General features: G+C 51.2%; 1 protein-coding gene across 7 annotated transcripts in view; it reads right to left on the bottom strand.

Annotated features, from left to right (window-relative positions):
• Positions 1–815: 815 nt before the first annotated feature.
• The window catches only part of LOC119178158 (dual oxidase maturation factor 2), an 832,350-nt gene continuing 818,906 nt past the window's right edge, over positions 816–14,259 (bottom strand). For 6 of the 7 annotated variants that reach the window (XM_075888119.1, XM_075887924.1, XM_075887832.1 and 3 more), the window contains one exon: positions 816–2,409. In XM_075888119.1, coding sequence (XP_075744234.1) covers positions 2,113–2,409 — 297 coding nt within the window. In that variant the 3' untranslated portion in view covers positions 816–2,112. The remainder of the gene's footprint in view (positions 2,410–14,259) is intronic. The other variant, XM_037429334.2, reaches the window with a different exon arrangement.

Genomic DNA, 14,259 nt, shown 5'->3' on the forward strand with positions numbered 1-14,259 from the left:
GTAAGAACATGACAACATACTACGCTCCTAGTCTGCTCGCGGCTATTTCGCTAGCTCCACATTTACTAAACTTGGTATGATGTGACGTGAACAGATGACGTAGGTAAACGGCACATCCAAACAAGATAATCATGACACGGAAGTCATCATGACACAGCATCATTTACCTCCGCCTCGTGACCTCCTGCTGACTTTAAAGTGACATATAAACCTTTCTCATTTCTGATTCGCCTATAATCGATACGTGGGATCTGCCATTTTTTTGTACATAAGCTTCATCCACGCAAAGCGCTAGGTGGGGAGCCAATGTAGTGTCGCTCCAGTCTTGGCCAGCTGCCACGCTAATAAAGAAGTCCACCGCGTGGCTCGTGATGGGCGATCCACGAGAAAGTCAGAACGGCCTAGCTCCTGGCCTAGTTAGATTCTCCAGCTGCGACCTCACCTGCGCCCCCTTCCCAATTAAAAGCCGCGACCTCGGCATGGCCTCATGAGCTGCCGTCTCATTTCTCGTTCCGCAACAATAGAAACAATTCTTAAGATGTAATGAAATAATTCAGTGAAACATTCGTCTCCACATTGAGGAACTGTTAAAATTGACCATAACAAAATGCCAACGACCACTTAATGTCCTACCGCTCCACATTGAGCTTCACATTCAGGCCGCTACTGAGCCTAGCTTGACTCTACTGCTCTAGATTCAGCTATGATGTTTCAATCTTTTCTCTATTATTCTTTTAGGAGGAGGACTTACTTTTTGCAGCGTTCAAGTTTTTTTCAGAATTGGCACGACGTACATGCAACAACAACAATGAGAATTGGGTTTGGCATTCTTCGTTGTTTATTTCAGTTTTATCACAAAGTATCTGTTTCATAACACACAAATGAAGAACGCTCACTTGGCAGAGCCGACCTGCCATGCGCGCGTTTTAAGAGTTTGTCATCTATCTAATGGACCAGCCACAGAGCCCGGCGTGACGCGTGTATTCAAAGGTGCAGCCCGACTAGAGTATCACATCTGGAGTCGCTTCTGGTAGCACTAGACACGTCTGTTCGTGGGCATGCTTCTCAAAAGTGCGGGACCATGGCGTCTTACCAGGGCACTGCTTTCTTCGACAAAAGCACGTGGTAAAGAGCACTGAGTGAAGGACGGCCATCTTAGGACGGCCATCTTTGGCTCTCTGTCACTGTTTTGTATGACGTGTAATCTGTCGTGCCCAGTGAATGAAGCGACTGCTTTCCTTCCTTTCCCCAACCTGCGCACCAGCGCACCTTGAATGCGACTGCGTGGGGATATCCCGAACTCATAATAGAGACCGCCTTACTGTTATGACGCAGGCCACGCAGTGAAAATTGAAATCTAACACCTGCGTCAATTATCTTTCGCATAGCGTGTATTATCTGAACGAAAAAAACTTTTAATTCTGTCGCATCAGTAGGTAAAGTACTTCAACGTCTCTGCTACTCATGACTGATGGCACCTCAAATGTATCTTTCTTCGATTACAACCGTCACAAAACGGCAAAACAATTAAACTACTGCCTTTGCTATGTCACTCTGAACACTTAGAATGGGACACTCGTACCAAAATCGGTTGCGCGTGACTCACGAATTTCAAAAGTAATGCATTCGGGTAAGCCGACCACGTGAAATATTGCATAAATAGATAACTCCGAAGCTTTTTATATGTTGTTGAAGTTGCGAGAAGTACGTTTCTAGTTTCTTACTTGGCATATAATTATTTAGTACTAGAATGACCAACCACTGATATATACACGTGCAATTAGACACCGGCATCACCACTACCTTATTATTCTATTGCGCTTCTCGTATGACTAGTATGCCATCGTTTTATTTACCTGCAACGAGACTGAAAACGCTTATGCGGCGTGAAGTGCTTCGCACTGCAGAACATGCTATCAGAAGCGCCTAGCATAGGTTTTTGTGAGAAGATTGTTCCCAGTGAATTCTACTATTTCTTGCGAAACGTTCACTAGGCGTGTTTACAGCGCGTACCTTCAAAGACCAATCGCGCACTATTTTGGAGAGCAGAGACCTGGAGTTACTGACACTGAAAAGACAAGCTTTCCGTTTTTTTTTTTCCAAGACTGCACATCAACGCAGCGTCCGGTGTGCATGATTGTCTCCGAGTCGCAGCAGCGTGCGTTGACGATGTGGCGCGCCCAGAAGCAAAGAGCAGTAGTTTATGGCGTCGTAACCCAAGATCACAGCCCTTCGTTGACAGCCGTGAAAAACGTTTGGCTTCGAGGAGCCCCATCCCGCACAGCGGAAGTGAGCTTGAGCAATGAAGAAGTTGCTCGAGGAGAGGCGTGTGAAGCTGGTCACCACATGGCCGCCGACTGCAGGTTGATGTTCACATCTCGTGATGTCGCTACTGTGAAGCTGGAGCGTCTGCAACGAAAAGTATGAGCACGCATGTGTAAACACACTGCGCATGATGTTGGTCTCGCATGCACCGAAATAACCACCTGGGTTTATTCTGTATTGGCTTACTTGCGCTAATACAAAGAAAGACGCAGAAATAGCACGTGAGCCTGACTCACAACTGAAATTATATTGATCTAAAAGGACGTACATACAGCGAGCATGAAAAGACAACATGGGTTGATTGGTAAAAATTGGTCACGTGATAGCTCTAATAACTTAGTCACAACCTCACCTCCAGATACTCCAGCCAGAGTCAGCAAGCAGCACGACGCATCGCTGACACATACACGTGTTTTGTTAAGCACACAGCCTCGTACAGCTCTCACGTACAGCTGCACTTCTGTGAGTCTGCGCAAGTGCTGTCCTGCACTCTATTCATGTCGTTGCTTTTACTAGCGCAATTAAACCACTACAAAATGAACGTCAAACAACATAGCCCAACTTGGTGCTTTCCTACAAATCTGTGTGAACAGGACATTTTGACAAACAGACTCACAGGCATTGCAAATACTAATTATTTCCCCAATCAGCACACGCGCGTGTAGACTCACCGAGCACTTCACTAGTGGCTCGCTCTCTAGGACGAGTGTACATCACAAGGGGGCAGCAAACAAGCCTTGCATAAATTGGCACCATCTTCATCCCATGCCTCAAGAAGTGTAATTCTGGATGTTTTCACTCCAGAATTTACCATTCCTCCATGTTACATTTGAAAGGACAGAAGAGTAGAATTTCGAAATGTGAGGTTCCATAGCGACGTCGAATGACCGAAGTGAAATGAAAGCGACGTATTCATTTTACTTGATTTACACATGTAAGAAACACTTGTATGACGTACAAGTAGTGAATCGACACTTTTTAGTTTTTGTTTTTCCAGTTTAGGTACCAATTAAAAATTACCCATCTGTAAGAGATCGTCTTTTTTGTTGGAAAGTTATTTACGTGCATATTTAAAGGCGCAGTATTTATTATTGTAGCAACACTCAAAGACCTTTATTTTGTATTGTTTGTATTGGTTGTTCATTTGTCAGCCAAGAATAAATATGAGGTACCTTTTAACTCCATGTATACCTTATATCTAACTTCAGCATTTTTATCCGCAGTTATTATATTAAATACGTCGTCTGCATGCAACATATTTAGGCACAGTAGATTAATAATGGCCAATCAATTACACATAAAAGAGCCAGTTTAGCCGCAAGCATGCAGCAATGATAACGATAGCAATAAATTTTACAGATTTTAGAGCTAACAACGTTTACAGCTTGACACTTGTTATGTCCGGTGTTGTCGTCGGCCCATAGACGTACGCGTTGGTCGCGGTAGTCCAAAAAGCTCAGACAGCCTCGAACGGTTAAAAACAAGTTTATTCCTATTCGGATGGAGGCGGTGGCCGAACTGCCGGGGTAAACGAACGGTGGCTAGTTTGCGCCCAGCGGGGGAAGGGGAGGAGTCAACATCTGGAAGCAGTTTCAGCATCCGGTCCTTCGCGGGTTCAGAGGCTCGCTCGTGACACAGGGGTGCTTGGAACACAACATGTCCTCCCTCCTTATATTGTCGCTTGGAAGCGATCTGGGGGCGGCCGTGGGCGCGTGGACGCTCTGGACGCACTAGGAAAAGAAGCCTCCGCTCGCTGGGTGTCGTTTCTCTTGTGTTCAGGGCCGGCGGGCGGCGGCGCCGATTCATCTGGTGCGAGATGCCAGGCTAAATGGAACGAAGCTTCCGTCGAGGTGGCTGCTTAAATGGGAGGTTCCCTTGGCAAATTACCTGAACGGCGTAGCTGATTAAGGTGGCGGCGTGTGGCCTTTCCACCAATGTCGACGAGCTATGACCGCAAACCTATGCGTTTGAGTGCCGTCGCTTCAACCCAGCCGTGCTTTCTGTGGAACTGGCGGGCGTATATGCGCTGTCCACTTTCAATTCTCCTGCTATGCGGGAGATTTTCTTCCTCCGACGGTGCTTTCGCTGAGGGCTCCGGGACAGTTGCTGTCAGCTGGGTTCTCATTTCTAGTCCGAACATCAATTTCACTGGCGTTTGATCAGTAGTGCTTTGAACAGTGTTGTGCTTTCTGAAGAGAAAGCGAGTGATGCGGCGTTGCATTGTCCCAGTCTGGTCTTTAGTAAGGGCGCGCTTTAGCTCAGCCACGTAGCGCTCGGCTTGTCCGTTCGTAGCCGGGTGTTAAGGAGCTGATGTAACAGACGAGACGCCGTTGTCGCTGTAAAACTTGAGAGTCTCCGTGGACACAAACGCAGTGCCGTTGTCCGAGACCACCTTGCACGGTAGGCCAAACGTTGCAAACAACGACCGCAGGGTGTCGATAACTGCTGCCGATGTCGTTGTAGCCATTTGTTTTACCTCCAGCCACTTGGTGTATGCGTCTACAACCACCAGGAACGAACACCCTTCGATAGGTCCAGCAAAATCAATGTGCAGGGTGTGCCAAGGCGTGTCTGGTCTTTCCCATTCAGGAATAGGGGCTCTTGGCGGGCTTCTGTGGTTGCCTTGGCAAGGCTAGCAATCGTGAACTGTTAATTATATATCATGGTCGATACCAGGCCACCACATATAACTTCTGGCGCACTTTTTCATGGCTACAATGCCTTGATGACCTGCGTGGACAAGCGACATGGCCTGTTCGCGAAGTGCCGCTGGAATTACAACTCTTGATCCCAAGGTGACGCAACCGCGATGAGTGCTCAACTCCGCAGCTCGCTTGCGGTAAGCGTTGAAGTGTTCACCCTTTAGCTTCTGCACGTTGCCTTCTTGTACAGCTGCGTAGACTTCCTTCAAGACAGTGCACTCCTGCATTGATGCTGCTATCGTGTCAGCTGTTAGTGGAGGGTTCGGCAGCGCCTCGAACATGAGTATATCACCCGGCGGGGGTGGTTCATCTATTGTGGTGTCAAGCGGCAGGCGGCTTAGTGCGTCGGCGTTCTGGTGTTTCTTCCCAGTGCGATGTACGAGTTCGTAATCGTACGCCGACATCTTGATACACCATCGTGTCATTCGCGGCGACAATGTCTGTGGCATTGGCTTCTGGGGACCCATAATACCCAATAAGGGCCGGTGATCTGTTATGAAAGTCACTTTCCTGCCGGTAATGTACTGCCGAAAGTGATCTGCTGCGTAGACGATGGCAAGTCCCTCTTTATCTAGCTGGGAATAATTCCTCTCTGCCTGCGATGAGTTCACGGCGTGCAAGCAGCGGGAGGAGACGCGGGCGCTTCGCGAAGTGATCGGACGCGACGCTCATCGGCTCCGTCGATTTTCGGCTGGAACCGTGCTCTCTTCAATGTGGCTGCTCTAAAACTTGTGTGACTGCATCTGCCAAGTCAGCAAGATTCTGGGGACACCGATCTCACCCAGGTACGCCCAATTTTCGGCCACTTCGAGCAACTTTGCATCACAACGTAGCGAACGAGCTAAGCCTAACGGCGGCGGCTCCGCCGCTGCTGGATGCGGAGACGCCGCTCGGTCAACTCCTCAACATGGCGCTGCCTGAACAACGTGGCTACGACCCTACGACTCTGTCGTGGTCGTATATCCCGACAAATCCATCAGACGACGGCCCATCCACCATTTCGGTGGAGCAAGCCGACATTTTTCAACTCGTCGAGGGTCGGCGTCGCCGCCGAAGAAACGCGGAAGGAGCGTCTGCACTGAAAACTCCCCTCAACAATTCAGCCACTGGAGACGCTCGCGCTCCATCTCCTAAAGCTCCACAAAAGACTTCAACAGTCTCCAAGTGGACGCCGAAACCAACGGTCAGGATGAATCCTGGCGACTACGTGATCGTGCTCAAGCCACGCATCACAGTAGCCCTCAAGGCAGCGTTTCAACAAGGTGAGCTCGGCGCTGCCATTTCTTAACTCATCGGAAGGCAGCACATGAATGACATCAGCATTTCTCCCAATTGGGAGCAAAACATCATCATCTGTGGCACGCAGAATAACGAAGTGGTTCAGAAACTGCTGTCGGACTTTAAAATCAACACCAGCAAAGGACCGCTGCCGCTTCGCGGTCACCTCAAGCTCACCGGTGATGTGTGTCGCGGCGTGATTTCTGCGCACAACCTCGAAACCAGTGCGTCTCTGAAACATAGTGTGCAGTGGCGTGGCGGTGAACTAGTCTATGCGCGCAAGCTGGGGAACTCCAACGTAGCTGTGTTGACTTTCGCGGGAAGAAACGTTCCGCGTTTCGTCCACTATAACGCAGAACTGACTCCCGTCAGGGAGTACAAGAAGACAGTGCAGCGTGCTACCGCTGTGGTGCACTGGGGCACCGGGCGGATATCTGTCCCAACCCGGTCACCGAAAGATGCAGCCTTTGTGGCCAAAACGTGGGCGCTGGTCCTGAGGGGATGGCCCCCCACGAATGCAACCCAACGTGCATAGTTTGCGGGGGTCCGCACCTCACCAGCTCCCGCGAATGCACTGAAAAATTCATCAGGCTTCAGCAACCAGGGTCCGGGACATCGGGGACCCCAACAAAACCAAAGCACCGGTCAACTGGCAAAGCGCCAATTCCTGGCAAAGCAGCAACGGCAACGCTACCACCTGGCGCGGCGGAATCTCCAGCTTTCGGCGCTCCATCTGGCAACGCTGCACGCAACCAACCCAAGGTGGGCAGTTGGGTGGAGGTCGCCTCCTCTCCCTCCTCTCTCTCCTCTCCACCTTCTTCTGCCACAAACACTACCGAGACACAAAAACTCAGGCATGAGCTCGCCCTTTTGCGATCTCAGAATGAAAAACTAGCCAGCGAACTTGACTCGCTCAAAACCAATCTCACTACTAAGCCCTCGTTGAGCGACGAAGAGGAAAATATAACAGACAGGGAGATTCCTACTACTGTAGAGAGTCGCGTCGCGGCCCTAGAGACCCAAGTGAATGCAGTAGAAACACAATTGGCCGACCTCCCCAAAATTATCCACGACACCATCGCGCGTCATATGGAGACTGTCATCGCACAGGTGACACAAACAGTAACTCACATTATCCAAAAGTGGATACAAGACAATCCACGCGTCCTCAAGCGCGTAGGGCTAATTAGGGACGTTAATCGCCCCTCAAAATTTAACAGAGTGACTCCAGATGAGTCGGACTTTTCTGAAGACTCCAGTACGTCAGCACAGGGTGCTGGTGAACTGAGTAATCTTAACAACACAACCCCACCCTCTATCTCCGAACATGGCCTCCAACCCTAGGTCGCGAGCCAGAGCAACTCAGCCGTTGTTACTAACACAGTGGAACTGCAGAGGTCTCAAGAACCACAAGAAGCGGGCTCATTTCCGCCTCTATCTTGAGACCTTTGAGTTCCTCGTTGCCGTGGTTGCCCTTCAGGAACCTGGCTCGGACGTCTAACTCACAAATTACACTACATTTCAACACAACCCGGAGACATGTATACTTGTTCACAAGCAATATACTGCCCAGGAAGTCACACTCCCCACAACACCGCCTTTCCCATACACAATGGTGTCGGTGCTGCCTATAAGGCGATCTGACCCACCTGTTCATATTTTAAACATTTACTGTCCCCCAAAGCTTAAGAACGTCACGTTCAGCGAAACTTTCACACAAGCTATGCAGGTGGCAGGACGGGACCCCCTCCTGATCGTCGGCGACTTCAATGCCCCAAGCAGGTTATGGGGTTACCCACGAGAGGACACGCGTGGAAGGAAGCTTGCGGAACTTCTTTCTACACTTGGACTCACCCTCCACACTGATCCCGCCAGCCCAACACGTGTAGGCAACTCTGTTCAACGAGATACTTGCCCGGACCTCACAATTACACGCAACATACGCCATGCCGACTGGCTGAACACACAGGACACTCTCGGTAGTGATCATTGTGTATTAAACACAACTGTGTACATGCGTCCCTTAAAACGCCCACTTACACAAGCTCGTATCCCAGACTGGACAACTTTCCGCACCACTCTACCTATTGTAGACCCTCTCCAGTCGGGATACGACACCTGGTCTAAATCACTGACGTCTACACTGAAACAACACGAACAGCTGATACAGCTCACGGAAACTCAAACGGACGTGAAGAACCACCTCCTCCATCTTTGGCAGGCCCGCCGCAGCCTCACCAAACGATGGAAAAAACAGAAACATAACAGACGCCTCAAGAAACGCATCCTAGAACTCACGGAGCAAGCTGCGGAATATGCTGCTCAGCTAGCCGACACTAACTGGGTGGACAGGTGCAACACGGCTGCACGCCAGATGTCTGGTCGCAACACGTGGCACCTGTTTCGCGCTCTCATCGATCCAACACAAACACGCACGGAAACTCAACGTCACTTACATAAGGTCATGCACAACTTTACAGGAACGACAACACAGCTGGCAAACACGCTCAGGGACCGATACCTGTGCACCACCAAGGACCCCTGGACGGCCGCATACTCCTACGCAGGCAAAAAGAACACGCAGTTGGACACCCCGTTCCAGCTCCACGACCTCCAGGCGGCCTTACGCAAGATGAAGCGTGGCACTGCACCAGGGTGTGACCAGGTTACGGTCAAACTGTTGGCCAATCTTCCCGACGCAGCCTACGCCACGCTCCTCAAATACATCAATAGCATTTGGGACGGAGAAACTCCTCTCCCTCTTGAATGGAAATCAGCTCTCGTGACCTTCATCCCGAAGGCAGGTAAACCTATTGACGTGGAGAACCTTCGCCCCATCTCCCTCACGTCTTGTGTCGGCCAGCTGATGGAAACGATGGTGCGCGACAGACTCTCCGAGTTTCTAGAAACACAGCACACTTTTGCGGACACCATGTTTGGATTCCGCCCTCAGAAGTCAGCCCAGGATATACTTCTACAGCTCCACCATGACATATTAGATCCTGTTGAATGCCCCCACAATGACAAGGTAGTCCTGGCCTTGGATCTTAAAGGGGCATTCGACAACGTGAAGCATGAGGTAATCCTTGACCACCTCAGTCAGACCAACTGTGGTTATAAAACATTCAATTATGTTAGACAGTTTCTTACAGACCGTCGAGCCTACATACGCATACAAGATGAGGAACATGGGCCTTACGTCATCGGCTCGAGGGGAACTCCTCAAGGCGCGGTCCTCTCTCCCCTCCTATTTAATATAGCCATGCTTCATCTTCCCCCCAAATTGGCTTCTTTACCAGGGATACATCACGCTCTTTACGCGGATGATATCACGATCTGTGCCACGCAAGGTAACCTGGGTCACATGGAGTCATGCCTGCAAGCAGCAGCGACTGTAGTCGACGACTACGCAACCTACTGCGGACTCCAGTGTGCCCCGGCTAAGTCAGAATTTGTGCACGTACGTCCCTCCCCTCAGGACACAACTCAGCTCCATATCAGTCTTCCCTCGGGACCGATCCGTGAGGCCAAGGAGATCCGCGTCCTTGGCCTCTTCATACACCACCAACGCAAGGCCGACACCACAATAGCCAAACTTCGCACGGTGGGAGACCAGGTGGGCCGTATGGTCCGCCAGGTCTCCAACAAGCGGGGCGGATTACGAAGCAGGGATGCAATGCGGCTTGCCCATGCTTTCGTAACGAGTAGAATACTCTACTCGACTCCCTACTTGCACCTACGCAAACACGAGGATGATCAACTCGAGGTCATCCACCGTAAAGTTATCAAGCGGGCTCTCGACCTCCCTATCACCACGTCCAACCAGAGACTTCTGGCCCTAGGCGTGGTGAATACCTACCGGGAACTTCGAGAAGCCCACCTCGTTAACCAATACACGCGCCTTGCACAGACCCATTCCGGTCGCCGCCTCTTGGACCGAATACACATCAAACACGATTACTATATTGAGGAAAGGGTGAGAGTGCCAGAACCTTGGAGACGCGCCCTCCGGATCCGACCCCTTCCCCGCAACATGTCCAAAGAAAACCACAGTGGTCGCCGCCAGGCGTGCGCGGAAGCGTTGCAGCGACACTTTGGTCAAGAGGAACATGTGTGCTACGTGGACGTTGCCGGCCCGCACCATGGGGGGTGGTATACTGCCGCAGTCATACACAACGCAAACACCGTAAACGGGCTCACTTTCAAAGCCTACAGCGCAACACACGCGGAGGAGGTTGCCATCGCTCTGGCTCTCACCTATCCCTCTTCTAAACATATCATCACCGACTCACGAGGGGCCTGTCGGAACTATCAGCTAGGGTGGGCTTCACCGCTTGCTCAGCGCATACTGGAACCTAGCTGCCGATACGTTAATCCAACTCCGCGAAATCTGGTTTTGGCACCCGGTCACCAAGGACTCAGGGTTAACGAACAGGCCGATCAGGCCGCCCGCGCACTCTCTTCCCGGGCTATCTCCCTGTCTTTGGAAGCCTACTCGCAATCAGACAATTCGGCCCTTTCATTCAAAGATATTACCAATTACTACAAGGAGGAGCACCGGCGCTATCCAGACCCTTGTAAGGGACTGCATCGCGCTGACGAGCGCCTCCTTTTAAAACTGTTTACCAATACCGTACTGTGCCCTGCGGTGCTAAAACATTTCAATTCATCCTTTGATGGCACGTGCCAGTTTTGTGGTGAGGTGGCTGACACCTTTCACATCGTCTGGGCGTGCCAGTCTAATCCATCTATCCCCCCCAACCCCAATCCCACGAAAGAGGACTGGGAGGCGGCCCTGCTCGGCTGTCAAGACCTGAAGGCCCAAGAGGCTCTGGTTCAACGTGCGCGGGCGGCGTTGCTTGCCAATGGAGCCCCGGAATAGGGGTTCCACCTAGTGCTGTGAGGGTAGGAGGCCAATAAGGCCCGAACCCAATCACCTCTCTGTAACCACTTAATGGTTATTAAATGTTTTCACCACCACCACCACCTGCCTGCGATAGGGTGCGTGAAGCAAAAGCAATTGGGGCTTCCCGTCCCTGGTCGTCAACTTGGGAGAGGTATGGTGATGCGTCACAGGCTAGCAGTAGGGGTCTCCTTTCGTCGTAGTGTCGCAGAACAGTAGAATTGCGAAGTAGTTGCTTAAGGGCAACAAATGACTCTTGGTGGCGTGGTGACCAAGTCCATGGGACTTCTTTCTGCAGGAGCTGATATAGATCGTTGGTCACTGTAGCTCGATATTCTAAGAACCGGTCGTAGAACGTCAATAGCCCCCAAAACGACTGCAGTTCTTGCTTGTTAGTAGGCGCTCGTGCTTCGGTGATTGCACGCACTTTGTCTTCAGTGGGATAGAAACCCTGCGCGTCAATTTGATGTCCAAGAAACTTCACTTCAGGCACCGCAAAAACACATTTTTCTTTACTGATACGCAAATTAGCATTTGCTAGCCTTTCCAAAATGAGCTCCAATCGTTCTGTGTGCTCTTCATTGGAAGCGCCACCGACAATAACGTCGTCCAAGTAGACGCAAACAACTGGGATCACGCTAAGTGTAGACTCCATAAATTTCTGGAAGATTGCTGGCACTGCAGACATTCCGAATGGTAGCCTTTTAACTTTGTAAAGACCCTTAATAGTGTTTATCGTGAGCAGTTTAAACGTTGATTCGCTCACCTTCAGCTGCTGGTAGGCTTGTGTCAAGTACAAAGTGCTGAAGATTTTTCCACCACGAAGCGTGCTAGAAACCTCTTCCGGTGTCAGCAGTGGGTAGGAAGATGCTTTCGTCACCAGGTTGACAGTGCTCCGGTAGTCTCCGCAGAGGCGTAGGGTATCGTTCTTCTTTCGGACGACAACGAGTGGTGTAGCCCATTCCGAATGTTGCGTCGGTTCGATGATCCCTTGTTCCTGCAGTCGGTCAAGCTCATTCTCGACTGACGTTCGTAGGGCGAAAGGCAGCGACCTAGCTTTCAAATATTTCGGCGTCGCATCCTCCCGCAGCTCCAGTGTGACTGGAGGTCCGTTGTTCCCTGGTATTTCTTCGGAGAAAACTGCTTTGTACTTACCTTGAAGCTGCTTCACTGATGGATAACTGAGTGTGTGGTGAACGCCGCCAATGACCACTCCAAGGGGGGTGAACCAATTTTGTCCTAAAAGGCTTGATCCAGAACCGTAGACGACTAGCAAGGGGAGCCGATGGGTCTGCCCGTTGTAGTACACGTCTACGTTGGCACAGCCCAGCAGTGGAAGGGAATGTCCGGACCACGTTCTCAGCTGCGTATCGTCTTGCTGGAGAGCTGGCGCGTTCTCACGCCAAGTAGCGCGAAAAGTGTCCTCGCTGATGAGCGTTCATGCTGCTCCGGAATCCACCTCAAACCTGATAGGGCACTGGTGTACCATAATTTCAGTTGTAATCTTGCGTCTCGTTCCGAGGTTCACAACGGCGTTTAAGTCTTATAGTGCCGATGACGTTAGTGCTGTTCGGCTTGTATCTTGCGTCTGGCCCTCCTGTGCGTCGACGTTGTTGTTCCGTTGCTCTGAAGTCTTCGGTCTGAGCTGTTTGCGCTTCGAGATGCATGCCCTTTCAATGTGTCCCAGGTTTTGGCAAAAATTGCAGGTCGCTGTCTTGTATCGACATACCTGGGGATCGTGCATGTCGTCGCATCGCCAAGAGCGCTGTGTCTTTCTGCTTGATTTCGACTTAGACGTGGAATGACCTGGCTGCTGACTGGTATGATGCACCGGCTCGACGTTCCGTCGAATATCCTTCTGATGGTGACCGGCGCTCTTCGCTCGTTGGGCGATGTCGTAGGCTTTGGAGAAGGTGAGACCCGTCTCCGCGAACAGGCGTTATTGTAGGCCTGCGTCACGCGGTCCGCACACAAAACGGTCACGCAACATAACGTCCAAGGGGAGCATAGTGGTGTTAGCAGGTGTGGCAGGCGATCCTCCCTCCTGCGCAGTAGCTGCAGCTGTCGCGGTCAACGTCTCGAAATTGCAGTCAGCAGCGAGCTTTTTGAGAGCCGCTACGTATTCAGCCACTTTTTCGCCTTCCAGTTGGTCTCGCCGTTGGAAGCGGGCTCGACAGTAGACCTCCGATGGCCTTGGGTCATAGTGCTCTTGTAGCGCTGCTACGATGTCGTCGTAGTCAACGGCTGCTGGAGTGCGTGGCTGAATCAGGGCACAGACTGTGTCGTATGTCTGCTCCCCACACAGCGTTAGCAGGTTGGCCCTCTTCATTGCTGCAGTCTTCGAGGCTAACAACAGTGATGTTGTTAGCCTCGAAGTAAAATTGCAGGCGTCCAAACCACGATGACCATGATGAGCCGTTGAATTCGGGTAGCCGATTTGGGAGCCCGTGCGTAGCCATAGCTTGTAGCTTGTCAATATCGTTGCGTAGCGTTGGTCCAAATCCACTTCCTCGTCGCCACTGTTATGTCCGGTGTTGTCGTCGGCCCATAGACGTACGCGTTGGTCGCGGTAGTCCAAAAAGTTCAGACAGCCTCGAACGGTTAAAAACAAGTTTATTCCTATTCGGATGGAGGCGGCGGCCGAACTGCCGGGGGAAACGAACGGTGGCTCGTTTGCGCCGAGCGGGGGAAGGGGAGGAGTCAACTTCTGGAAGCAGTTTCAGCATCCGGTCTTTCGCGGGTTCGGAGGCTCGCTCGTGACACAGCGGTGCTTGGAACACAACAACACTTAACACAAAGTCTAAAAAAACAACGCACGAAACGTAATCACGGGTACAGATATGAGTGCGAACAAACAAGTGCGCGAGTTGTTACTTCGCTTTGCTAAAAAAGCACGCTCTTTTTGCAAACGGGGCCTGTCCAGCGAACGAAGTGATCTTTGTGTGCCCGGCAAGTAAACGCAATCGTTCCGGTAAAAACTGAAGGCGCGCGGTTCTCCCTCACCGCAGGATAAATGCGTGGATAAGGCCCCTAACCTCCGCAGAGCAGAGC

This window comes from Rhipicephalus microplus, chromosome 1, assembly GCF_043290135.1.
Source record: "Rhipicephalus microplus isolate Deutch F79 chromosome 1, USDA_Rmic, whole genome shotgun sequence".
Classification (NCBI taxonomy): Eukaryota; Metazoa; Arthropoda; class Arachnida; order Ixodida; family Ixodidae; genus Rhipicephalus; species Rhipicephalus microplus.